Source organism: Myxocyprinus asiaticus, chromosome 27, assembly GCF_019703515.2.
Source record: "Myxocyprinus asiaticus isolate MX2 ecotype Aquarium Trade chromosome 27, UBuf_Myxa_2, whole genome shotgun sequence".
Classification (NCBI taxonomy): Eukaryota; Metazoa; Chordata; class Actinopteri; order Cypriniformes; family Catostomidae; genus Myxocyprinus; species Myxocyprinus asiaticus.
Genome location: NC_059370.1, coordinates 39,764,092 through 39,791,431, shown reverse-complemented (window position 1 = coordinate 39,791,431; position 27,340 = coordinate 39,764,092). Strand labels below are relative to the sequence as shown.

Here is a 27,340-nt window from a genome sequence, read left to right as displayed (position 1 = left end):
TGTCTTAAACTGTTAAAATTTCAAAATAAGCCAAACACAAAGAATATTTTACAGAAGCATTTTATTAAGGATATAAAGTACAGGAATTTTAGAAGACCCAATATTTACCTGATTCCATCTGTTCATTCTAACTAACAATAAGAATACCCCAGGTTTCTGCTTTGTCTAAAATGTTTGTGCAAATAGATAAAGTTGGTAAATGTAAACAGACAAATCACCATTGCATATTTCAAAGCAGAGTCCTACTTTAAATGCCATTAATCAACCACTTAAATGTCTTACATTATAATGCTAAATTAAGAAATGTGGAATAGAACTGCCCAAAAAATGAATTTAAATGCTAGTCACCTGAGTAATTAATATTGTTAATATTACGACAAGAATTTGTCATTTAAAAAGTATGGAAAGGCTGACTTAATAGAAAATGCTATAGTATTCAAACATTATTGAGTAAATATGGCCCAGGTCTTCTGTGTTCCAGTGCTTCTCCTTTACTTCTGTGGGCCAGGTGATTTGGAGTACTGGATAGTGTCAAGAGCGGCTCCGATGTCATAACTTTTGGTGTGGAGCAGTCTGGTTAGCCAGCCACCTTCATCAGTGAAGCCCATGGAGAGCATCTGAGAAAGGGACTCTACCAGCCTAGGGTCTGCATCTGATAGAGAGAGATGAAAAATTAGGTTGCTTGAAATGTTTTGGTTTGCTTAGAAGTGGAGATCTCGATTGGATTTGTTTTTTGGCCAAGTGATGAAGCTCTTTACCTTGAGGAAGGTGTGGGTAGAGCGCTGCCTCACGTAGACCCGTAGGGCCCTGAGTAGTGGAGCTTGTGCTTGAGGTGGCACTTAGAGGAGCTGGAACATCATCCGCCCCATCCTGCTCCATCCTGAGTACCTGCAACTCTCCTGTGGAGGGGTCCACCTCTTTAGAGCTCAGATGAGTCCATTCCTCATCACTGCCTGGGTCTTTCTGCCCCTTTACAACATTAAACATGAACAGGAATGCATGTTAATAGGATGTGTGGGCAACAGGTTCAGAAATTAATGATGCACTGATACACAATTTGTGTTCTGTTAGTGATGTCCGATTATTTAGAACAACATCTGCAGATATCGATAGTTTGGTGGTTCTGAAATCACTGATAATTAATTACACAACTTCGAAAGAAATTTAAATAATTATTTTATTCTCTATGTCTCTACACGTCTTCCATGTTTCAGAGAAACTGGTCTCAGTTATAAACACTGAAATAAAATGTACATTATTAATTGTAAGGCTCACATAAAAAGCATCGTCCGCTTTAGCTTTAACAAACTCATCATATTCCTTGCTGTGTCAAGAGTAATCAAATTAGTTGTTTAAAAAAAGAAAAGAAAATTCTAGCAGAGCAAAGCTTACAAACTGCTGTCATTGAGCCCCATTTACATGCACACCAATATGCTGATAACTCCCAAAATCATCTTATTTAAAAACCTGATAAAGCAAGAAAACCGTGTTTACGAGATTTAATCCGGTTATTCTCTGCTTTCGACACCACACTTGCTCTAAGAACGGCGGTAAAGGTGTTTACATGCAAGGCGAAATCTGTGTAATGCGCAAAAATCTACCAACGTCGATGTATTCTTAAGCTGTTTATGAGCTTAGACTGATAAAAGAAAGTCGTTTAATGTGTTTACATGACCACACACATTGTCGTCTTATTAAGCATAATCGATGTAAGAATGTGCTCACTGTCACCCAATTCAATGTAATTCCTCACAACAGACATTTTCTTTCATACAACACGAGTTGTGAGAAAATTGTTTTTCCGCCCTCTTTTGACTGACAGGAAATAATCAGCCCTCATCATTGGCTGTATTTAAACATTGGACGCTGTCTGATAGCACAGACAATTGCTTTTATTGGCCAATACTGATATTTAGCCGATACACTGGTGCATCTCTTGTCTCTAGAAATTAACCAGGGGTTGGGGCAATATTACTATCAAAAGTGACAAAAATGCCCTCAATATTTGAAATATGGGGGCATAAAAATGCCCCCACAATGAATTTCTAATGAAATTAGAAAGATAGATAGATAGATATATTCAATCTAATGAATATATTTTCTTATTATACTATTCTAGGCCTAGTTAAATACAAAAAGTATAAATTCACAAAAATATTAGAAAAATGTATGACAAAGTATATATTTGGTCAAATATTGTTAGAATGTCCATTCATAAAAGGTAAAGAAAATGTCCCTGATAACTGCCTCTTAATGCAAAAGGCAATCCCATTTCTGTGAAGAAGCTATTTTATTCTTGTGGCTTCTGGACCTTAAATACTAACTTGATAGCTTTGTCTTTGAAAACTTGAGACGCTCCAGTCCTGAGACTTTATACTATTGGTGCTTCCTGCAAATTACCTTTGTTCCCTCACTGATACTCTCTTCAGAAGCCTGACTTCCTGGAGCTGACCCCCTGGAGAGAAGCCTGATGGATCCACTGTCACTCCGGCCACTAGGTGGACCACTGGAAGCAGAAGGAGTTGGTGTAACTTTGGTGCGTTTCCCTTCATGCTCAACATCGATGTCCACATCTATGCCTGCAAAGAAGCAGCATTTTCGTTTCAAAGGGTTAAGCCAACACGGTCATCAATCAAGTACCCAGATCTTTTTGAAAAGGCTAAAACAAATAGATTTTAAACCAAAACAAGCAACTTACCAAGAGGACTCAACATGGCTGCCACTTCCTCTCCAATGTTCTTCAGGTAATCCACATTAGCCTGGGAAGGAGTTGCACCTGTGGATTAAAAATAACATGGTTGAGAAATACACAGACATCACCAAATCAGGTGATGAAGGAAGCTGATGGAAGAATTATCCGCTTATTGGCCACTTTGTGCAACAGGATCTCACCATTCTCTTCCGTGTTTTGGGAGGTATCCTGATTTTGCTGGACTCCAGATGGCCCGGGCTGAGCCTGGCATTGGGTTTGAGCTTGAGTCTGAGCTTGAGCAAGGGCGTTTGCCCACATGCAGTGTCTCATCTTGCGCCAAATCTTCCCACGAGGGTGCCACTGCACACAAAATTTAAATGTAATCAGATTGGTCACAATCTTATTTCTAAAAGCCACTTGAAACAGGCAAGGAACTGTGTTGTTTGCAATGTTAGGAAGTAGCTAACTAAAAGTAGTGACACTTTTTTTCACACTGATTTATTTATTTTCTCCCCTTTTCTTCCCAATTTGTAATGCCCGATTCCCAGTGCGCTCTAAGTCCTCGTGGTGGCGTAGTGACTCACCTCAATCTGGGTGGCGGAGGACAAATCTCAGTTGCCTCCATGTCTGAGACCGTCAATCCACGCATCTTATCACGTGGCTTGTTGAGCGTGTTACTGCGAAGACGTAGCGTGTGTGGAGGCCCACGCTATTCTCCACGGTATCCACGCACAACTCACCACGTGCCCCACCGAGAGCAAGAACCACACATTATAGCGACCACGAGGAGGTTACCCCATGTGACTCTACCCTCCCTAGCAACCGGGACAATTTGGTTGCTTAGGAGACCTGGCTGGAGTCACTCAGCACTCCCTGGATTCGAACTCACGACTCCAGGGGTGGTAGTCAGCGTCAATACACGCTGAGCTACCCAGGCCCCCACTTAACTACATTTCTCAGTAGCGTGACAGTAGCTCAGCTATTTGCATAACAGTGTAGAAGTAACAAGCTACTTTTTCTAATGAGTAGGGATGAAGTGTCTCAAAACTTTACGCTCGCCTAAAAACCAACCTATCTCTATCATATCTAGCATCTGAATCACTTCAGTGAATCGTTTCATTCAGATGGTTTATATAAATGAACCAATTAAAATAAACGATTCAGTGATTCACTTTTATCTTGTGCTGGAAGTAAAATTCATTTTAGTGAATCAGTTCGTTTGGACGGTTCAATCATGTGTAGTACTTCAACATATAATCTATACACTAAACATTTTGGAACCTGAAAATAATCGTCATAAGTATTTGAATCCGGGAAGTCAAATTCATTTTAGTGAATCATTTTGTTTGGATGGTAAATGTAAATTAGAGATTCTCAAACAGGGGACTGGGGCCTACTAGGGGGCCTCAAGATGACTTAAAATTATTTAATATAGTATTTATTAAAATACGATATCTTAATTTAAATGCTGAGATTAGTTAAAATCACGATGTTGGCCCACAACATATAAACTAACAGTTTCTGAGACATCTGGGAACCTGAAATTAATCATAAGTATTTGAATCGACTGACATTTCAAGTTTCTGGGGCTTCAAATATTGTCTTGGACAATTTGAGGAGGGAAACCACTGATGTAAATGAATCGGTTCAAATAAATGATTCACAGATTCACTTGAGCCACTGCACAAAGTTCACATGGAATCTTTTTTAAGTAAAATATTAAGTTAATTGATCATAACAATGCTTTGGACTCAATTGTATAAAATATGGTGTTTTGTAGTTTTATTATTTAGGATACTATCAATTAATGATTAATTAACTTTCTTCCCCTAATTGTTTAATGTCACCCTAATTGAGATCATTGTTGTTTTTGTGCCAGATAAATACCATTCTGATTTCAGAATTAAATAATATTGTCTGATCATGTTATATATTAAAATAGATATTCTTCCTCAAATAGCTTCAAAGTAGTTAGCTACTTTTTGTTAATAGCTTGTAGAGTAGCTAAATAATTTTTGACCGGGTAGCTTGAGTTTGTTTAGCTAGTTACGAGAAGCTTGTGGCATGGGCAGGTACAGTTTTAAAGTAGCTTCTCCAACGCTGTTCATTGGTAGTAACATGACATTCGAAAAAGCAGGAAAATAGCTATTCACCTCGAACATGTTGGCCATAGGGTGAAAGATGGGTAGCAGAGAGTGCTCCTTGTGGAGGCCTTTGGCCTGGCAGCTAGAGCACAAGTCATAATCGGGGCAAACGGTGCACTTGAAACGTGTTCCAGCCACCGGTCCCTCACATCCATCGCAGGTCACTCCTGGATGCACCATTGGAGGGTGATGAGGGGGAGGCCCCATATGAGGATGTCCAGGAGGGCCTGGAGGGCCCATATGAGGTGGTCCTGGTGGGCCCATGTGATTCGGTCCTGGAGGACTAAAGTGGGGGGCGCCATGAGGCTGGGTAAATGAGAACCCAGGGAACCCATGAGGTGAGGAGTCACGTTTGTGCTCCTTTCTTTCTGCGAAGGGAAACAGAATTATTATTAAAGGAATATTTCGGATTCAGTACAAGGTAAGCTCAATCGACAGCATTTCTGGTTTAATTTTAATTTTGACCTGTCTCTTTTTTTATTTTATTTAAAAGGCAAAAAAGTGAGGCACTTATAATGAAAGTGAATGGTGCCATACATAAACGTTAATCTACTCGTTGTTTAAAATGTTTAACCACAAAATGTAAACAATATGCGTGTTAACATGATTGTAGTGTGATAAAAATCACAAACTTTTTCTGTGTAAAGTTTTATCCAATTTTACAACTTTGTTGCCATGGCGATGTAACGCCATAAACACTAAAACCCTCAAATGACTTTAAAAACAATGCTTTAAACAACTTTACAACTCAAATAATACACTGTTTTAACAAAAGAATGAATGTTAGTACTTTTATAAAATTATAAGCTTCACTTTTCGGCCTTTAAACCCTCCAAAAATTGGCCCCATTCACTTCCATTGTAAGTGCCTCACTGTGACCTTGATTTTTGCTTTTTATTTATTTATCTTTTTTTTTTAAGAAAAGGAGAAACAAACCAAAATTATTTACTGTGGTAATCAACATTATGCTACAAATGCTGTCGATTGAGCTTAACTTGTATTGAACCCGGAATATTCCTTCACATGTCTACATGCAACTATATGCCCTGGACTTATTGGAAAAAAAAAAAAAAAAAAAGCTTACATAGTGTGTAAGTGGCAATTAAAATTTCAGGTAGCTGAGAACAAAAATATGCTCACACATAAGATAGGCTCAAATGCCAAGAAACAATACAATTATTGAAGAATAATAACAAATACCTAGAACTTCTTGGTGAGGTAACATAATACATTACATAACCAGGCTGCCACTATACAATTACCAAATATGAGACCTTAAGTGTTTGCTTTGTCTGCTGTCTCAGGGCAGCTGTATCTACTAGCCTACACAACTACAGTTGTATATACAAATCTCTCTGACAAAATAATAGATCTCCTAAGCCTTTTTTTTTTATTTATTTTTTTTTTTTATAAATATTAATCTCAGCAGCTATTAAATGTCTTTTTAAACCCGTTATTTTTATTCAGAGCTGCTATCCTTATTTCCATTCTTGTAGCTGAATGATCTTTTAATGTGGATCAAGTTATGTGTATCCTCTTAAATAGCGCTACAATTATGCAATTAAAATAAAAATCCACTGCTAATTCTATAGTATAATTATTTATAAAGCTTTGCTCAGGCCTTACCACACGATCAAGTATACTGTATCTGTATGTTACTTACGCTTGATGAAGAGGCGGAAGGTGTCCTCCTTCACCAGAGCCAAACCCATCATGAGCTCATCATCAGAAGAGAAAGCAATCATGTCACCATCCTCATCTACAGAGAGAGTTGAGAAAAATAGGGATTTGTATATTTGTTTAATCTGAGATTAGGCTGTTCTCCTAGTCCTAATATTGCTGCTGAATTTGTTTGGACTCTGTTAGTGTCATCTGTCATTATTTACTCACCTACATGTCATTCCAAATCTGTATTACTTTATTTTTTTTTCTCCATGGAACACAAAAAGAGGTGTCAGGCAAAATGTCAGCCTCAGTCACCACAAACTTTTATTGCATGGGGGTTAAAAAGATGGGCTCTTTTTTGGTGAGTGCTCAAAGCGCAGCGCTACGCGCACAACCGTACACTACGTCTTTTCCAATTTTCTTGAGAGTGCAAAGCACAAGCGGGTGTGGGTGGGAGTGTTAGCATTATCTGTGGGTGTACAGTATGCGCACAAACTGTGGGTGTATTGTGTGGCAATGAAGTACTTTTTGATAGATAGAAGATTTATTATTATTTTTATTAGATTTATAATTTAGGCGTATTGTTCCTGAAAAATAGGTTATTGTGCTAAAATGTTTCAAATGCAAATCTGTTTTCAGCACAAAGTCTAAATTAAGTTCCTACATTTGCAGTTTGGAGATTCCACCATTATGTCCCTTACAATCAGAGCTGTAGCCGTCTTATGAAACAAATATTATAAAAATAATATTTTTATATTTACAATTGTATTTATAATCTAATTTGTATTGGTATTTTTCCACCCGTTGTCATAGTGATTTTTAAGTCACTGCAAAAGATGGCAGTGAAAGAAGTTGGAGAGGGTAAAATGTTTGCACAAAAAAAAAAAAGTTTTTTTTTTTTTTACCATTTCATTATTTTAATTATGTTCTCTCTTTTTTAAGTGTAATTAGAATTTAGAAAATGCTTTGGTTTTCAATAAATGAATTTACTTGTTCCAAATTAAAATCGACAAGTAGAAGTGTAGTGTGTGCTGATTAATCACTATAAATACTCCTAGCCATGATTTGCGTTAGTAGATGAAAATCATTAATAATATTCCCTATAATTAACGCATATCCAAATCCTGACGATAATACCATTTTTTCTAAGCATAAAAAAGAAGTGTGTCTATATTTCTATAATTCTAATTCATTGCATACTGTCCATTTATACTACCAACTCCTTACGAATGTGCTGTCTGTGTTTATGTTGCTGGTGCTTGAGGAATGGACAATATAACAGGACCCAGATGGAGCAATAACCGGAGAAGAACCTCAGAATTAAACTGTACTTGTCCCAGCCCATTAGCGTGTTGCGAGCGCGATTTCGCCAAACCCACTTGCGCCTAGACTTAGCACATGCTTGCACAAAAATACCAAAACTTCATGGCCATGCCCACTGACTTTGTGCTTATGACTTATGCCATAGCACTGTGCTTAATGATAGCAGAAAAAGGGCCTGCAATGAAAGTGAATGGTGACTGGGATCAACATTCGGCCTAACATCTCTTTTTGTGTTCCACGGAAATAAAAAAAACTATAAAAAGTAAATGATGAAAGAATTCTCATTTTTGAGCAAACTATCCTTTTAACAGATTAAATTACACAACACTGTAAGACTTGTACTTATAATGACTTCTGCGTTTTCATTAGGATGTAAAAATATGCAAGGAATGCTATTCCACCATTGGTGTTCTTTTTAATGAGATGCACAGCTCATAAATAATACATCACATTTGTCTCTACTTCAAATCTAAAACCTGAAAACCCACATTTATAAGTAGATATATTTCACTATTATTATTTTATTTATTTATGTCCCTTTGTTGAGGCTCATTAATTTTTAAACAAGACTTTGGGTTTTAATGACATCAAACCTATTTTATAAAAAGTATCAAAATTGAGAAACGAGAATCATTCTATGTTTGTATATGAAAAGGGCTGCATACTTAACTAATTAAAATACAAATATGACTTACCTTTGTAGTACATTTGAAACGGCGTAGTTCGAAGACCGACGAAAACATCGAGCAATTTTCGTTTCAAATACTCAAAACTTGTTGAGACATCCTGATCTACGGCAAAGCGACGGATCTCCTTATTGCAGTCGTCCTTGCCAAGCAGGTAAGCTTTTACTGTCATCGACATTATAGCGATTCTTGCCGAGAAAAATTCGCGAGTAAAATCCAACTCCGCTGGAAGTGTTGCGCAGCAGAAAATACGCTTCTTGAGTACGCGATTCACTGAAGGGTGCGCTGGAGAATGCGTTTCCTTCATCAGCCTACAGTTCCGTATATAAGCCCGAGCGTCATATGCAAATGTGGGCGAGGATTCAGCCAATCGTTGAAGCGAGCGCAACTTTAGGGGCGTGTCCATGCGCTTCATGACAGAAGGGGATGTCCACGTCCACCGCCATCACAGGACAAGGTTCATGTTGTCTTTTGAGCATGAAGTAGATTTGAAAACAGAATAGACAAGCTCAGGTGATCAGGGGAATGACATTGCATTATGTGAGGGGAAATTCCCTCTGAGCTCATCCATTGAATGAATGTCAATGAAAACGCCATTATGTTTTACAGCCCAGCCTGATTATGATTAATTATAATAATAATACAATTTATTTTTGCTTCACTATTTCTACAAATTGGTTTGTAAATGTCCATTCCTACTATTTTAATTTTTCCCCCACTTGGCAATTTTGAGACAGTATATGTTACGTTAACACCCTGCTGCTTTTGCCCCTTGAGTAATTTAATTTAAACAGAAACAGCCACAGCTGTTTCAATTACTGTGTTCAAAAAGTCAATATAGCAGTGAATAAATGTTAAAATATTTGCTCAGGGGTTATATATCCATTTATCAATGTAACTAATAATTATCTTTACAATACTAATGTAATGACATAATAAATAGCGGTGTCAGAAGCGGTGAGCATGAAATCTAGATACCCATCTTGCAAGCTCTACTAACCCACATAAGCAATATATGCTGAGTGTGTGGGTGGTTGATTTATTTCTGCTACAAATACTGGCTAAATAAAGTGCTGTGTCATCATGAATGAGTAGGCCTTAAGCTGGCCTATTCAACATGGCTCCTTGAAATCAATTTCCTGCATGCTACTTTACTGTTTTACTGAATAACATTTTAAATTAAGCTCCACAACATAACATGGATGGCCACAGTATATAGTTTAATGATTTCTAATTCATGTTAAAAAAAAAAAAAAAAAAAATCAAACCTAATAATATTAAGAATAATGTATTTTATTATGGCAATCATTCTAGTGATGTCTGTGTATTCAGTCATAATAATTATAGTAATTTATTACGACGGCATTTTTTCAAATTATTTTATTTTTTCAAAATATTTTATATTTCAATGTTTTTATTTTAATTTATTTTATTATTTTTAACTATTATAAATATTTTTTGTTATTTATTGTGAATTATTTAAATAAATATATAAGTAAATACACGTTAAATATAAAGCTATCTCTGAATATATTAAATATTTTCCTATATAAGCAAACTGATCTATTTCAACTTTGTTTTTAAATGTAACATTTCAACTTTTAAGTTTTGTTATAGGCATTTGGGCATTATGCTAGGGCAACACTACGATGCTTCAAGTTCATGCTTTAAAAATATTTCCATTGACAATAAACATGTTTTGTCATGGTGACAGATGTGATGCTGCCCTGTTTATTCTAGAAACCACATGAACTTTCTTAGTTTGGAAAGAATGTCGTCATTCTGGAGGAGCGCGAGGGCGTGGCTCTGTCACCTGACTCTGACTCACGCGCGTCATATGATTTCCATTGTTTACATCATGCAAACTTACAGCATTGATAATGAGATCGCACTCTCCTCACAAATGATCTATTTATATAACAACTTGGTACATTTCTCAAATGTTCTCTTTATTACTTTAAATTAAAAGCATAATGTCCAGATAGTTGAATCAGGTCAGTGGGCGCGTGCGTGTAAATGTTTAATTGATGACCTGTGTTAAGTTTTAAAGTTTTAGGGTTCCTGTTATTAATTATTTATCATTGCCTACAATTATATTTCAATAAAAAAGTTTAACTCAGACATGTAAACTGTGTAGTTTTACATAGCTGTACATATATAACCTGACACCAGTCCTTTTCTGGACGTCTGTGTAGATAAAAGTGTGTTTAGTAAGCTGTGTGTAATGTCAAAACAATTATAAAACGCAATCTACTGTAAGGTAACTATGGGTATAGCTTAGTTTGTAAAATGTTTTATTTATTTATTTATTTTGACGAATTTAATTTTTTTCTGACATTAAGGTACAACCAAAATAATTCCTCCAATCTTTTATTTCAATTTACCATTTCCTTAAAACTACAGAAGTACAGTATATTGCACATAGGACTATCTGGTTGTACAGCGAATCTTGCATCAAGGTGCCGTTAGATGGCGCCAATGTCTCAGATGTCAGTAGGCTATATTTGTGCAAAGTTGTTTTAAAGGGACAGTTCACACAAAAATGAAAATTCTCCCATCATTTACTCACCCTCATGACATCCCAGATGTGTATGACTTACTTTCTTCTGCAGAACACAAATGAAGATTTTTATAAGAATATTTCAGCTCTGTAGGTCCATGCAATGCAAGTGAATGGTGACCAGAACACGATATGCATGAAGAATGTGAATCACCAAATACACAAGAAGAAGAATGTGAAAGTTAAAGTGGAGACTGACTAAGCAGGGAGGAGAATTTATAGTAAAAAAGGATTTCAATATTGTTCTGTTTCTCACCCATACTTATCATATTGCTTCTGAAGACATAGATTTAACCACTGGAGTCTTATGGATTACTTTTATGCTGACTTATGTGATTTTTGGAGCTTCAAAAGTTTGGCACCCATTCACTTGCATTGTATGGACCAAAAGAGCTGAGAAATTCTTCTAAAAAAATCTCCATTTGAGTTCAGTAGATAAAAGAAAGTCATACACATCTGGGGTGGCATGAGAGCGAGTAAATGATGAGATAATTTTCATTTCTGGGAGAACTATTCCTTTGAGTATTAAGTATACATTTTAAAGTACTGTTAAAGAAAATAAACAATTCAATACACAGTATGTGCCATTAACGCAGCTCTTCATTGCATTAATTTAGCAGATTGTAGAGTAATGTTTTTTATATTATGAAATCATAAAGGAGGGGGACCAGGGCCACTGTATAGGCTATTTTAATATAATACAGACGCACTTTGATATAATGCAACGTTTACTTTTGGTCCACGGCCCTCAATAAAGTTTGGCCCCTCGTAGGAAAAAGTTTGGGCATAGCTGCCTTAGGTGATATGTGTTTTGTTTCTGGCCGCATGGAGGAGCAACTGCACCACGAGCCCGAGCCCGTCCAGATATTCGCACAATATGAGAATGAACACACACATTTCAACACCCACTCACACACCCTCCTGTATAAACGCCATCTCCCTGTTAAACGAGGTCTTGCAGTGGAGCAGTGAACACAAAGCCCTCCCCTCTTCCTCATGTGAGCGCGCGGCTGTCATTAACTCGCAGACGCACATCGGCAGCGCACGCGACAGACGCGCTCCAGAACGAACACAGGTTCGGTTCGGACATGATACCGGCGCGGACCCGGAGATGAGGCTCAGAAATGGCACCTTCCTAACAGTCGTACTATTCGGGTTATGTGGGCTTATATCCTTATCGTGGTACACAGCATTCAGCAATTCCAAAGGTAAGATACAGACTCTCCATTTGAGCGCGCGCTGGGGGCGTGTGTTTACTGTTTTGGAGTCTCCATGCCCATATGCATCGCGTCTGCAATTGAAATGTGTTTCTTATTGCATTCTGTCATGCGTTCGAATGTGGCAATGGAGCGCTTGAGCTGCAGAATAGTGGACAGCTGTTTGTGCGATGCGCTCAGTGGACGCTGCTGGTGGCTTTTATTGGCGTCCTCATTTGTGCACCTTGCCTTGAACTGTTCCTCAAACTATCAAAGAGGCCTGATGATGTTTATTTGACACAAAGAAAATAACATTGCCTCTCAGCTCTAAAAAACGGGCTCTTTAATTATCTTAATTGTTCCATTTAGAACCATAGCTACCTAAAGAAGCCCTCTCTGCTGAATTGGTGCTTTTTGTGTTGTCACCTGCACTTTAATGCGAGCAACCTTTGAATCAGAGCATGTTAGTTTGCAACAATTATCTGGTGTTGTTGCCGAGTCTCATTTCAAACATTTGGCTTCTGATCACACTGAAGGATTCAGTTGTTGTCATAAAGCCAGAGAGTTAAGTTACATTGCAGAATGTGCATGGATCTTGTCATTTGGTTCCTTGCTTGGTCTGAAATGATGTCCAGTTTGAATCAATTGGTGATTGATTTCTCATAAACATGCTGTAGAAGAGGACTCATAACTTACTGCAAAATATGAGACACGTCTGACATCAGAAATGGGTATGATGAGGCATTACAGCATTCTTTATTTCAAATCATGATCATGTTTTCCAAAATTACTCGATGGCCCTTTTTCACTTAGTTAAAAGTGTTGCATTTTTAGATTCAGTTTGAAATCATATTTAAAGCGAGCTCTACAGACTCGTGCAGATAATTTACTCTTTGGGACTCAGACATGGATCTGTATTTATGAATACAGTTCAAAGGCCTCACAGGTACACCTGTGTGCACATCTTTGATGATTTCTGATTCAGTAGCAAATACAGATCATTTTCGAGCAGGTGTGAATTAAGGACTGATTTTCTGGCAGGTGAAAATGAGTTTTTCTCTCTCTCTCTATCTCTCTCCTTGGTCATGTAGTGTAACTTCCCCTTTTGTGTTTTGTTTTTTCTTTTTCACTCTGCAGTCCAGCACTTGAATGCATCCATAATTTGCTTTTGTCCTGTTATTATGAACATCTCCACTTGTGCATGTTTGTAGTGGACAACAAATCTTCAGTCTTAACACACAAGGTCTGTCATACATGCTGTAATGTGTGGCATGTATACCTGAAAATGAACTTATACAATAAATGTTTCAGTGCATCAACATATGGTTCCTTTTTCTATTTGTCGCTATGTGCAACTAGTTTCAGCTGGTTTTGAACATTTTCAAGTTTGTCCATTTTCTTTCTTCCAGTTGAAACAATTTAGACATAATATTCATTGTCTTGCGAGAACAACCTCCAAATATGTTTGTGAGTGCATGTACTGCCATGAAAACTGTCATGAACAAGTTTGATTGATATTTCATGCCAAACCACACACACACACACACACACACACACATATATATATATATATATATATATATAGTACTGTGCAAACGTTTTTAGGCACTTGTGAAAAATGTTGCATAGTGAGGATGTCTTCAAAAATAATGACATAAATAGTTTTCATTTATCACTTAATGTCATACAAAGTCCAGTAAACATAAATAATTATGAATTAGCTAAATCAATATTCAGTGTGACCACCTTTGCCTTTAAAACAGCCCCAATTCTACTAGGTACACCTGGACACAGTCTTTCTTGGTTGTTGGCAGATAGATGTTCCAAGCTTCTTGGAGAATTCACCACAGTTCTTCTATCTGTTTAGGCTGTCTCAATTGCTTCTGTCTCTTTATGTAATCCCAGACTGACACAATGTTCAGTGGGGGGCTATGTGGGTGCCATGACATCTGTTGCAGGGCTCCCTGTTCTTCTATTCTAATAATTTCTATTTGCAAAAGTAATGTTTGGGAGTCTAAAATGTATTTTTCCTATTGACACACTAAAGCTGAAGATATAAATAACCATCTTAAGACAAATGCTTTTGTAAAACATCTTGTGTGCCTAAGACTTTTGCACAGTACTGTGTGTGTGTGTGTGTGTGTGTGTGATTATTTATATATATATATATATATATATATTAGACCGATCAGCCTCAACATTAAAACTACCTGCCTAATATTGTGTAGGTCCCCCTCGTGCCGCAATTGCACAGAGCGGTTATCTGAGTTACTGTAGACTTTGTCAGTTCAAACCAGTCTGGCCATTCTCTGTTGACCTCTCTCATCAACAAGGCATTTCCATCTGCAGAACTCCCGCTCACTGGATGTTTTTTGTTTTTGGCACCATTCTGAGTAAACTCTAGAGACTGTTGTGTGTGAAAATCCCAGGAGATAAGCAGTTACAGAAATTCATCTGGCACCAACAATCATGCCATGCGATTATCTAATCAGCCAATTGTGTGGCAGCAGTGCAGTGCATAAAATCATTCAGATATGGGTAAGGAGCTTCAGTTAATGTTCACATGAACCATCAGAATGGGGAAAAATGTGATCTCAGTGATTTGGACCATGGCATGAATGTTGGTACAATTGTGTAAGAAGAATATAATCTCTGCGTGTTGGCGCTGTTCTGGCGGCACGAGGGGGAACTACACAATATTAGGCAGGTGATTTTAATGTTGTGGCTGAACGGTATGTGTGTGTGTGTATGTATATATATATTTATTATATACAGTGCATCCGGAAAGTATTCACAGCGCTTCACTTTTTCCACATTTTGTAATGTTACAGCCTTATTCAAAAATGGATTAAATTCATTATTTTCCTCAAAATTCTACAAACAATACTCCATAATGACAATGTGACAGAAGTTTGTTTTAAATCTTTGCAAATTTATTAAAAATAAAAACCGAAAAAAATCACATGTACATAAGTATTCACAGCCTTTACCATGACACTCAAAATTGAGCTCAGGTGCATCCTGTTTCCACTGATCATCCTTGAGATGTTTCTACAACTTGATTGGAGTCCACCTGTGGTAAATTCAGTTGATTGGACATGATTTGGAAAGGCACACACCTGTCTATATAAGGTCCCACAGTTAACAGTGCATGTCAGAGCACAAACCAAGCCATGAAGTCCAAGGAATTGTCTGTAGACCGCCGAGACAGGATTGTATCGAGGCACAGATCTGGGGAAGGGTACAGAAAAATTTCTGCAGCATTGAAGGTCCCAGTGAGCACAGTGGCCTCCATCATCCATAAATGGAAGACGTTTAGAACCACCAGGACTCTTCTTAGAGCTGGCCACCCGGCCAAACTGAGCGATCGGGGGAGAAGGGTCTTAGTCAGGGAGGTGACCAAGAACCCGATGGTCACTCTGACAGAGCTCCAGCATTTCTCTGTGGAGAGAGGAGACCCTTCCAGAAGAACAACCATCTCTGCAGCACTCCACCAATCAGGCCTGTATGGTAGAGTGGCCAGACGGAAGTCTCTCCTCAGTAAAAAGCACATGACAGCCCGCCTGGAGTTTGCCAAAAGGCACCTGAAGGACTCTCAGACCATGAGAAACAAAGACTGAACTCTTTGGCCTGAATGGCAAGCGTCATGTCTGGAGGAAACCAGGCACCGCTCATCACCTGGCCAATACCATCCCTACAGTGAAGCATGGTGGTGGCAGCATCATGAAGTGGGGATGTTTTTCAGTGGCAGGAACTGGGAGACTAGTCAGGATCGAGGGAAAGATGAATGCAGCAATGTACAGAGACATCCTTGATGAAAACCTGCTCCAGAGCACTATGGACCTCAGACTGGGGTGAAGGTTCATCTTCCAACAGGACAACGACCTTAAGCACACAGCCAAGATATCAAAGGAGTGGCTCCGGGACAACTCTGTGAATGTCCTTGAGTGGCCCAGCCAGAGCCCAGACTTGAACCTGATTGAACATCTCTGGAGAGATCTGAAAATGGCTGTGCACCGACGCTCCCATCCAACCTGATGGAGCTTGAGAGGTCTTGCAAAGAAGAATGGGAGAAACTGCCCAAAAATAGGTGTGCCAAGCTTGTAGCATCATGCTCAAAAAGACTTGAGGCTGTAATTGGTGCCAAAGGTGCTTCAACAAAGTATTGAGCAAAGGCTGTGAATACTTATGTACATGTGTTTATTTTCTTTTTTTTTTATATATATATAAATTTGCAAAGATTTCAAACAAACTACTTTCACGTTGTCATTATGGGGTATTGTTTGTAGAATTTTGAGGAAAATAATGAATTTAATCCATTTTGGAATAAGGGTGTAACAACAAAACGTGGAAAAAGTGAAGCGCTGTGAATAATTTCCGGATGCACGTGTGTGTGTGTGTGTGTGTGTGTGTGTGTGTGTGTGTGTGTGTGTGTGTATATATATATATATATATATATATATATATATATATATATATATATATATATATATATATATATATATATATATATACATGGCGGCCAAATATTTGGAATAATGTACAGATTTTGCTGTTTCAGAAGGAAATTGGTACTTTAATTCACCAAAGTGGCATTGAACTGATCACAAAGTATAGTCAGGACATTACTGATGTAAAAAACAGCACCATCACTATTTGAAAAAAGTCATTTTCGATCAAATCTAGACAGGCCCCATTTCCAGCAGCCATCACTCCAACACCTTATCCTTGAGTAATCATGCTCAATTGCTAATTTGGTACTAGAAAATCACTTGCCATTATATCAAACACAGCTGAAAGCTGTTTGGTTCATTAAATGAAGCTCAACATTGTCTTTGTTTGTTTTTGTGTTGCCACAGTATGCAATAGACTGGCATGTCTTAAGGTCAATATTAAGTCAAAAATGGCAAAAAGGAAACAGCTTTCTCTAGAAACTCATCAGTCAATCTTTGTTTTGAGGAATGAAGGCTATACAATGCTTGACATTGCCAAAAAACTGAAGATTTCATACAAAGATGTACACTACAGTCTTCAAAGACAAAGGACAACTGGCTCTAACAAGGACAGAAAGAGGAAGGTCAGATGTACAACTAAACAAGAGGATAAGTACATCAGAGTCTCTAGTTTGAGAAATAGATGCTTCACATGTCCTCAGCTGACAGCTTCATTGAATTCTACCCGCTCAACACCAGTTTCATGTACAACAGTAAAGAGAAGACTCAGGGGTGCAGGTCTTATGGAAAGAATTGCAAAGAAAAAGCCACTTTTGAAACAGAAAAACAAAAAGAAAAGGTTAGAGTGGGCAAAGAAACACAGACATTGGACAACAGATAATTAGAAAAGAGTGTTGTGGATCTTAACCCCATTGAGCTTTTGTGGGATCAGCTAGACTGTAAGGTGCGTGAGAAGTGCCCGACAAGACAGCCACATCTATGGCAAGTGCTACAGGAAGTGTGGGGTGAAATGTCATCAGAGTATCTGGACAAACTGACAGCTAGAATGCCAAGAATCTGCAAAGCTGTCATTGCTGCACGTGGAGATTTGATGAGAACTCTTTGAAGTAGTTTAAGTTTTTTTTTCTAATTATAATGGTAATTTTTCACATTATTAATTTCCTGACTATACATTGTGATCAGTTGAATGCCACTTTGGTGAATAAAAGTACCAATTTCTTTCCATAAGAGCAAAATATGTACATTATTCCAAATTTTTGGCCGCCTGTGTGTGTGTGTGTGTGTGTATGTATAAATATATATATATATGAAAAATATAATTATCATTAGTGTATTTTGAAAATCTCATTCTCATTAATGGAATGCTATGTAAAGTTACATTTGTAATACTTGTACATTTTAAGTACATTCGTAAAGTACAAATTTAAGCATTCAACATGTGTTGATCTGAATTGAGTTTAATTTTAATTATTTAAAAAATCATTATGTCTGGTTGGGATGATTTTAAATAATTTAATTACTGTATTACATTAAAGAATTCAGTGTTTGCACATTTGCATTAAATGTGTGTATGAGTTGGGGGGGCTAATTGTAATGAAAATAGTGTGACTGCAAAAAATCTTAGTGGTTTAAAAAATAAGCTTATTTTTCTTCATGCAAAATATAGTTTATTATTTTCTGGTTTCACTCTACAATAAGGTTGTATTTGTTAACATTAGTGAACAAAATTGGGTAGCATGAACTATTGGTAACAATACTTCTACAGCATTTATTAATCTTGTTTAATATTAATTTTTATATATACCAATACATTTTTAACATTACAAGTAGGGTTAGCATGACATTAATTGACATTAGTTACAGCATTAATTAATGCTGTAAAAAAATATTGAAAATTGTTGTGCATTGTTAGTTTATGATACCTACATGTAATGCATTACCTAATGTTAATGAATAGAACCTTATTCTAAACCTACCTTTTATTCTCATTTGATTTGGGGGTAAAATATGACCTGAACACTTTGGAACATGAGAACATGAAATTTACCCCATTACTGCTTTATAAGCATAAAAATGTACTAATTGTACTAAAAAATGTACTGGCTTATTGTCAAGAGAAACACAGCTCACTCAGCGTTGTGTGTTGATGTTTTGCTGGAGCTGGACAAATTAAAACACAAACATCTTGTACCTGTCCAAGCATGCCTGTAAAACACTCTGTGACATGAGCAAGATCAAGGGAGTCACAATTTACACTTCATAATTATACTACTTTTTCACTAAGAATCTTGGTAGCCAACACAGGAATATTTCAAACAGCTGTGCAATTAGTGTTTTTATTAAAAGGAATAGTAAGTCCAAAATTGAAAGTCCTGTCATCGTTTCCTCACCCTCATGTCATTCCAAACTACATGTTTAAAATTTACGCATCAATGACACCATACTTCTATTGTGCTTTTTTTGTACTTTTTGGAGCTCGACTGCCCTGGTCACTGTATGCTTTCTATGCATGGAAAAGAGCAGCATGAATATTCTTCAAAATATCTCCTTTTGAGTTCAGTTGAGGAGAGAAGGTCATACGGGTTTGATATTGAGTAAATAATGACAAAAAAATGTTATTTAGGTGAACTATCCCTTTAAGTCTAGAAAGTATTTGGGAAGAGGTTGAGTTGATTACCAGTGAGAGTGAAACCGATACCAATACAGTATACCAAGCAGCTCTGGACACTCTGTGTGTTCTGTCTGAGTCCAGGTAGAAAGGTCTCATTATCTGTTCCCTGTGAGAGATGAAGATCTGGTTTGACCTCTTGGTCCTCCTCCTTTTGCTTCTTGTTTGGTCTCTTTTCTTTCTCTCTGTTGCCCACAAGAGAAGTGAAGCCCAGCAGGTATCATGTTGCCTGGAACTGATGGTGATAATACCAAGCTGGTGTGTGTGTATCTCTGAGCTTATCGCACTGAGACTCCCCAGGTATCCGGAACCCTCCCAGCAGAGATGAGGCAAGGAATCTGAGCAACCTTGTATTGATTTAGTCTTCTGAAGTAATGGGTAGAGTAACTAGATACACTCTCTGACTTCTTGCAAGAATTAGCATCATTTAACGGTTTATTTAAGGCTGTAGTTGGTAATGCAATTCTAGTTCCTCTTTAAGTCATTATGATTCTTCAAATGTAGATTTTATCACTATTTAAACTTAAAACATAAAGGATGTGCATTGTTTATTGGTAATTCTCATAAAACACCAAGAAAATATCCTTGTCTTTACTCCATAAAAAATAAATAATAACAAATTATATTTTGCATATAGAAGATGAAGCCTATTTTTAGGGCCATTAATATTTTTTACATTGTGAACTTATTTTCATGACTGTTAGGCTCCGCACATTTTACCACCCAATCATCATTACCGCAACCTGAGAAAGGATGGTTATGATATTCTCATTGATCAATTGTAAAGTATTCATGCATCATAGTAGTAGCCTACTCACTTAGTACTGATTTTCAAATCATTGAACAGCAGCATCTTTTTATATTGTAATATGGTAAAATATTACTGTGTTACATTAATGTATTAACTGTGGTCCTGGTGGTTCCTCTCACACATGAGCCAGTGCCCCCCACACCTGCCACGGTCAACGAGCCAGCGCCTGAAGCCTCGGCCGTCCCAGAGCCAGCGCCTGAAGCCTCGGCCGTCCCAGAGCCACTGAGGTCGTCCCCCTGTCACTGCCAGTGCCCACGGCCACAGAGGTGGTTTCTCTGTCACTGCCTGTGCTCACGACCACGGAGGCCATTCCCCTGTCACTGCCTGTGCTCATGACCACGGAGGCCATTCCCCTGTCACTGCCAGTGTTCATGGCCACGGAGGTCATTCCCTTGTCACTACCAGTTTTCTCGGCCATGGAGGCCGTTTCCCAGTTGCTGCCAGCGCTCCTCACCAAGGTGGCCATCGAAGAGCCTATCCATTTCCCAGAGGCCGTCCAGTCCCTCGTCTTCGATGGCTCTGCCCCTAGAGACTTCCATGGTTCTGCCCCTTGAATCCTCAGCTTCCCTGGCCTCTGAGCCATCTGAGTTCCCAGCTGCCTTGCTCTCTATTGCCTTTGCTCCCTGAGTCCCCAAGTGCCTTTGCTCCCTGAGTCCCCAAGTACCTTTGCTCCCTGAGTCCCCAGCTGCTCTGAAATCTGAGGCTTCCATGGCTCTGCCCTTCGAGACTCCACCTCCTGCAGCTCCGCTTCCTGCTGTTCTGCCTGATCTGCCTTGGTCTCCTGGCCATCTGCCTGATCTGCTCTGGTGTCTTGGCCGTCCGTCTGATCAGCCCTGGTCTCCTTGGTCTTCTGGCCAACTGCCTGACCTGCCCTGGCCTCCTTTGTATCCGGGCCGCCTGCCTGATCAGCCCTGGTCTCCTTGGTCTTCTGAGCCTCCACCTCCTGGGACTCCATTCCCTGAGACTCCTGTGGCTCTGCCCCCTGAGCCTTCGCCTCCTGCTGCTCCGCCCCCTGAGCCTCTGCCTCCTGTGGTTCCGCTCCTGGGCTTCCACCTCCTGCTCCTCCCATGATTTTTTTTTTTTTTTTTTTTTGGGTGTTTGTGTTAAGGAGCTTCAGGAGATGCTCCTTAGATGGGTTAGGGATAGTGGTTATTCTGGTGACCACTAGGGGTCGCCATGTATTTTTATTGTTCCCTGCCTGTCTTGTGTTTAGATTATGGGTTTTGTAGTTCTTGTCATTGTCTTGTTTCATTGGTTCTTGTGATTATTAGTCCCAGGTGTTCCTTGTTTCCTCATTTGCCCCTTGTGTATTTAATCCCTTGGTTTTCATGTGTTCTTTGTCAGTTGTTTTCCATTTATGGTTGTGATGTTTGTTTTCGTGATTTCTAATGTTTCCTGTGTTTGAGGATTTCCTGATTTTGCTTTGCGTACCTTCATTAAAAGCTGCATTTAGATCTTGAACTTTCGCCTCACCTCATTGAACATTACATATGACAGTAAGAATTTGGTGTTTTTTAAAGTTTAACTACTTTTTACTTGATACAGTGTCTTAAAAACACTATGTTGGAAGACCCTGAAAAACACAATGCAAGATGCGATGCAATGACCAAAGGCGCATGTGTACTAGGGGGTGTAATGGTTCAAATTTCTCACAGTTCGGTTTGTATCACGGTTTTAGGGTCACTGTTTCGGTGCAGTTCGGTATTTATGTTCAGAAAAAAAAAAGATTACTGCCAAATCCAAAGTAAATATATTATATTTGGGAACAAACACGAGATTTGCCCTCACTACAACTAACTATGGTTTTACTACAGTAACCATAGTTTAACCATGGTATTTGTAGTAAAATCATAGTAAACACAAAACTGGTCATGGTTACAATACTATAGTAAAATCATGGTTACTATATAGAAACTACAGTATTACTGTTGTAAAACAATAGTTAATTATACCAAAACTATGATTTCTGCCAATAAATCAATGGCGACAGCAGTCATTGTTGCTTCAGTCATGGCTACAACAATATTACTATAGTAAAACCATGGTTACTATATGGCTACTACAGTAGTGAATAAAATCATTGTTTATTTTTCGTTAGTGTCCTTAACTAAACAATATTTTTTTTTCTCTAATTACTAACTCAACATATAAATAAATACCTGCATTTATGCTACATGCATCAACATATTGTGCATTTCTTACTCAACATATATTCAACATTTGGAAGCTGTACATCACTACAGAAGGAAAAACCTTGTTGTTAAAATGGATGCTAGAAGGGATGTCGTAAAGCAACACGATTGTTTTAATCATATACGGAAATCCCACATCTTCATCAACGGAGTAGGGTAATATAACTTTTGCAATGAATACTCTAAGCACTTCAGTTATTGTTATATATCTGGCCGAACGAGTTCCTTTAAAGATGGAAGGGAGTGTGTCTGTTTGCGTCGCGCGCTTCTATCCTCGGGTGATGTCGGCACAAAACAAAAGAATGCATTCTGTGGACGCCAATACGTACTCTGCACAGTAGGGTTGCCACGGTGTACGGTGTTACCGGTTTTACTCTGTAAAAGGGACAACACTGGTGTGAAATTTTATACCGGGTAAAAGGGGGAAACATTATGAATGGAACTTCCAATATCAGTACAATAGCCTAACGAATAGAATATCATTAAATAAAGAATAGTTGCCTGATGAAAAGTTCACGACCCATGATAAATGAACCTAAATAAAGCATTGAAAGCAAGATGTTCTTTACCAACGTATCAAATTACACAGGCAGCAAAGTATGGGCACTGACAGAAGATGTTTAACTGCAGGTAGGGAATATAATGTGCATGGTGGGTAACTGTAAGATGTCTCGGATTCAGAATGAGACAAGAAATGCTGTTAGACACACAGACGCGCTTGAAAAAATACACTTATATTTTTAAGAACAGATGACAGAAAAGCCGTCTATGCACATGTCTGACACGCTGTTTGTTTGGAGGCGTGCAGTCTCGTGGAATATGCGTATGTAAAGGGTTCTTACTCTTTCTTTGTTTCAGTCTTCTGGAAATTTTTTGCAAGAATAGTATCGACTATGAGAATGCTGCAAATGTCCTCAGACCATCATCAGCTCAGGAGGTGCTTTGTGTTCAGTTCACTTTATTTCCACAGAGCAGTTCGTTGTGAACGCAACTCTGCAGGGTCACTTTATATATAGCCTATACATCTGTGATTAAATCATAAAATAATATAAAAACATGTTCACCTCGAACCATGATTTATATTTCAGTGATTATTATCATCATTATAATTATGTTTACATTTATAATTGTTTTTAGATCTTAATTTGTTTTAGTTATTTCCGCCTGTTGTCATAGATGGATACTTGCGTGACGGTAAATGGAAAGGTCGTTATATATTCTTTTTTGTTAACACCATTATTTTAATTGCTTTTTCATTTAGTTTGAATTGCATTTTGAATTTAGAAATGTCTTTTGGTTTAAGTTTTTAGTTTTTTAATTAAATGAGTTTCATTTTCAATGCAAAATCACTAAAGCAAGAATATTCACTGATCCCTCAGCCATGGGGTTGATGATGTAATTGGATATTGTGATATATTATTTTTAAATAAAAATATTGTGAACATATTTCTTGCATATTGCCCAGCCCTAGGAGGGAACAAAACTAATTTATTCACACACATTCAAAGTCATTACCCTTCTGAAGCAGCTAAACTGGGTCCTTGGATGAAAGGTAATAAAACACCAGTATTAAACCCGCAACAACCCACAATAAGTGATGTATTTTCCCGCACAACGAAATACCCGACCGGTAGCCCATGATGGAGAGAATGCACGGATGAAGTAGGTTCCTTGCCAAAGAGATGTTGCCCTTCACAACTGTTGAAAAGCCATCTTTCAAAAAAGTTGAGCAACACACATTTTATTTGCACTTAATTTTTTTTTCTGTTTCAGTAGAATTTTTGTTTAAATAAAAAATAAAGTTCAAAGTTTGAAATCAAATTACCACATAGTACCACTTAGCATCCAACCAGCGGTAATACTGGTGTTTGTCTTTTTGAACGTGAACGCACCGGTGTGAAAATTATGATATCGTGGCAAGTCTACTACACAAGTACACGAACGCAAACACTTCTAGCTATGCTATCTCGATTTCACTGGTTGTATGCATTGCATTCTGAGCGTTGTGGCAGGGGGCGCTATAGCTACAATGTGAACCATCTGCGAACCAACGAACAAGTGGTTAGTTTTCGAATTCAGGTCAACTGCTTTCATGTCAGTTGGTTTAGTAAATACAATAGCACATACTCCTCAACTGATGACATTTTTGTAGCTTGCTGCCTGAATATTAATGCATCCATTTTAATGGCACAAGCATTTAAAGGTAATTCTGTCACCTCCTTGAGTCTTAAGGTTTGTTGTCATTACTGTAATGAAAGAACGCACATGAACAATGCATGTTGCAATGCATCAAAGCATTTGCACTAGTGATAGACTGATATATCAGCCTGGGCTGCGTTTCCCAAAATCATAGCAAGCTCAAGTTGATCGTAGAGACCATTGCCGCCAATAGATTCTACAATCTACTAAGGCTTACGATGCTTTTGGGAAATGCAGCCCAGGCTGATTAATTGGCCTATATTTGGTCATTTTGCAATTATCAGCATCGGCCAACACTGATACCCAACTGTGTTCACCTTGCCGAGTAACAGAAGTGTTGACTTTACTTTGTGTCAGTCAGTTAAAAAATCTACAAATACAGTAGATTTGTCAAAGGATAGAAGTTTTTTAGCTCAACTTTTAGCAAATTAGAGTAAATATTGTTTATAATAAGTGTTCATTTCACTTTAGAAATATTGTGCACATTTGCTGTTGTTAAGTTGTATTATTGATATCAGCATTTGCAAGATAGATATCGGTATCTTTTTATAAAAGATAAATTGAGTATCCCATATCGATCGACCACTAATTTGCACACTTGTGTGGAGTATGTTTCTGGTCTAAAATGTCAGCTATTTGATTTAATGGGCAAATAGTTTGTGTGAGAAAGTGTCACATGCCCTCCATAAAGCAAGTCTCATTTGGTAAAAACAAAATCTCATTTGGTATCTCTCTCTCTCTCACCTAATTCTACCAGCCATGTCTAATAGTTCTTATAGTCATTGCAATCAGAAAGAGGAGAACCCACTTTATCACCTAGATTTGCTGAGGCAAAGGTTGTAGTGTAAAAAAAGGAAACATCATTGGAGGCAGATCTTCCGATGTTGAGGTAGTGAGTTTATCTCCTGTCTTGAGTGCATGTTGAAGCATGTCTCTGCATGATTGTGTGCTGGCCAAAGTTTTCACTCATGCTAATTAGTTTGAAGGTCTCGTGGCGTTATATAATATTGTGTGTATAATCCTCTGGGTGCTGCTCCATTATCCGGGTGCATCAGTACTGCCAAAAGAGGCTGAACTTGAAATGAAGATGGAAGCTTTAGACATTGTTTACACCCAGATAGGGCTGAAACGATTAGTCGACGTTATCGACAACGTCGAAAACAATAAAAAAAATTGTCGACAAAAAGTTTCGTCGTCGAATAGTCGTTTGATCTTAACGTAACATAAGATCATATGAAACTCTAATGATTGCACACAAGAGCAGCACTGCAGCTCGCGCCTGACTGTGGAGAGGAAGAATTACACAGCTCACAGTCCGGATGTACGAAAGCTCTGAACCGCAAGGTGAAAAAAAATAAATAAAAATAGTGTCTCAGTTCCTTCCTGAGCCTAAGTCATACATTTTTTTTTTTTTCTCTCTTCAAATGTTTTTTTTTCTCTCTCTCTTCAAATGTTTTTTTTTTCTCTCTTCAAACCCCCCCCCCACCCAACAGAAATCATTATACTTTTATAGCTTCACACCCATACTGCTTATACAGGTGTGTGTGTGTGTAGCCTACTATTCTTCCCCCACCCCCGGAGCGATACTATAGGTGATTCTTCATCCCTCACCAATTTGTTTGGCATCAAGCATTTTACATCAGTGTAACTGTCTAGCTCATGTTTAGACAGACCAACAATATTTGGATATTTATTTTACTTTCTTCATCTGGAACTCTTCTCTTCTGCAGTAGACAGTGTGTTTCAAAAGCACAGACAACTTGTTATATTAAAATATATTGTTATAATTAAATTCCACCATGAATGTCTGCACGACATCCCCGTTCAGTCGCGAGGATTTAATTTATAAATGATCTTTTCGTTTAGAAATTAGATTACTTACAACAATATTAACATTACCAGATGTACCCCTAACACTTCAAAAGGACAGACATAATAATAATTTCCCCATGTTTCCCGTTTTCCTCAATACATTCCTTCACTTCCACCATGTAACACTGAGCAAACGGCATAGATGGTTTAGAAAGACCAACAGTTTCAAACAAAAAAAGAACTCCAGTTGTTCAACGACAATGAATGCCATATCAAACATATGTAACCTGATTTTGTCTTAAGGTTTGCAAACCCTTAAATAAATAATAAATGTATTATTCAGCTATATAGCAACAGAGAAAGCATTAAAAGCATAAGATTACATGTTTACTGATTTTTTTGAAAAGAGAATTTTTTTTAAATTTTTTTTACTGCATTTCTTATCGTGAAGAAAATTGGCAAAACGCAGCTTTATTAATAAGAGAGAGTTTTTTTTTTTGTGAGTTAAAGATGGATTGAAGTGAACAGAAAGATGTGAGAGGGTAGTCTTCGCCCCATTATACACTGCAACAAAATACATTTTTTGATTTGTTTTTGTTTTAGCTTGTTTTCCAATATAAATATCTAAAACTCCTTTAAAACAATGTACATTTACTTTAGCAGCTATACTGCAGAAGATTCTTTAAAAAATATTTTTTATCTGAGAATGTTGAATATAATATTAAAAATACAAATATTTTAAAATATCTAAAAATCCTTTTTAAAAAAGATGCATTCACCTGAGAAGCAGCATATGAGATATTTAGACTTGATTTTAGAGAATAGATCTTGAATATAAATATATTTTGTCTTTACTGCACCTGCAAAAGTATAACCAAGTGAAAAAATACACTTATGTTTAAGATACATTCTCTTAAAGCAAGTCTAAATATCTTATA

At 37.7% G+C, this 27,340-nt stretch overlaps 2 protein-coding genes across 3 annotated transcripts in view; one reads left to right on the top strand and one right to left on the bottom strand.

Annotated features, from left to right (window-relative positions):
* Positions 1–44: 44 nt before the first annotated feature.
* Positions 45–8,815, bottom strand: sqstm1 (sequestosome 1). The gene is made up of 8 exons (XM_051658103.1): positions 8,520–8,815; positions 6,500–6,595; positions 4,846–5,204; positions 2,893–3,052; positions 2,699–2,776; positions 2,401–2,579; positions 759–969; positions 45–652 (listed from the first exon to the last, which is right to left on the bottom strand). Exons 1-8 carry the CDS (start codon positions 8,686–8,688, stop codon positions 492–494), a joined length of 1,413 nt encoding a protein of 470 aa, XP_051514063.1. The 5' UTR covers positions 8,689–8,815; the 3' UTR covers positions 45–491.
* A 3,208-nt stretch (positions 8,816–12,023) lies between these two features.
* Positions 12,024–27,340, top strand: part of mgat4b (alpha-1,3-mannosyl-glycoprotein 4-beta-N-acetylglucosaminyltransferase B) — a 144,956-nt gene continuing 129,639 nt past the window's right edge. Inside the window, exon 1 of one of the 2 annotated variants that reach the window (XR_007893293.1) lies at positions 12,024–12,278. Coding sequence is in view for 1 of the 2 variants with exons in the window: in XM_051657540.1 (XP_051513500.1) it covers positions 12,182–12,278 (97 nt within the window). In the remaining variant the exon portion in view is untranslated. The remainder of the gene's footprint in view (positions 12,279–27,340) is intronic. The other variant, XM_051657540.1, reaches the window with a different exon arrangement.

What these genes read in the sequence shown, in the direction of transcription:
- sqstm1 (XM_051658103.1), bottom strand. Translation starts at nt 8,688, where the DNA reads ATGTCGATGACAGTAAAAGCTTACCTGCTTGGCAAGGACGACTGCAAT. An exon ending in GTATCAGTGAGGGAACAAAG is followed by an intron (nt 970 to 2,400) that starts GTAATTTGCAGG and finishes AATGTTGTAAAG; the next exon opens with GGGCAGAAAGACCCAGGCAG. An exon ending in CTACCCACACCTTCCTCAAG is followed by an intron (nt 653 to 758) that starts GTAAAGAGCTTC and finishes TCTCTCTATCAG; the next exon opens with ATGCAGACCCTAGGCTGGTA.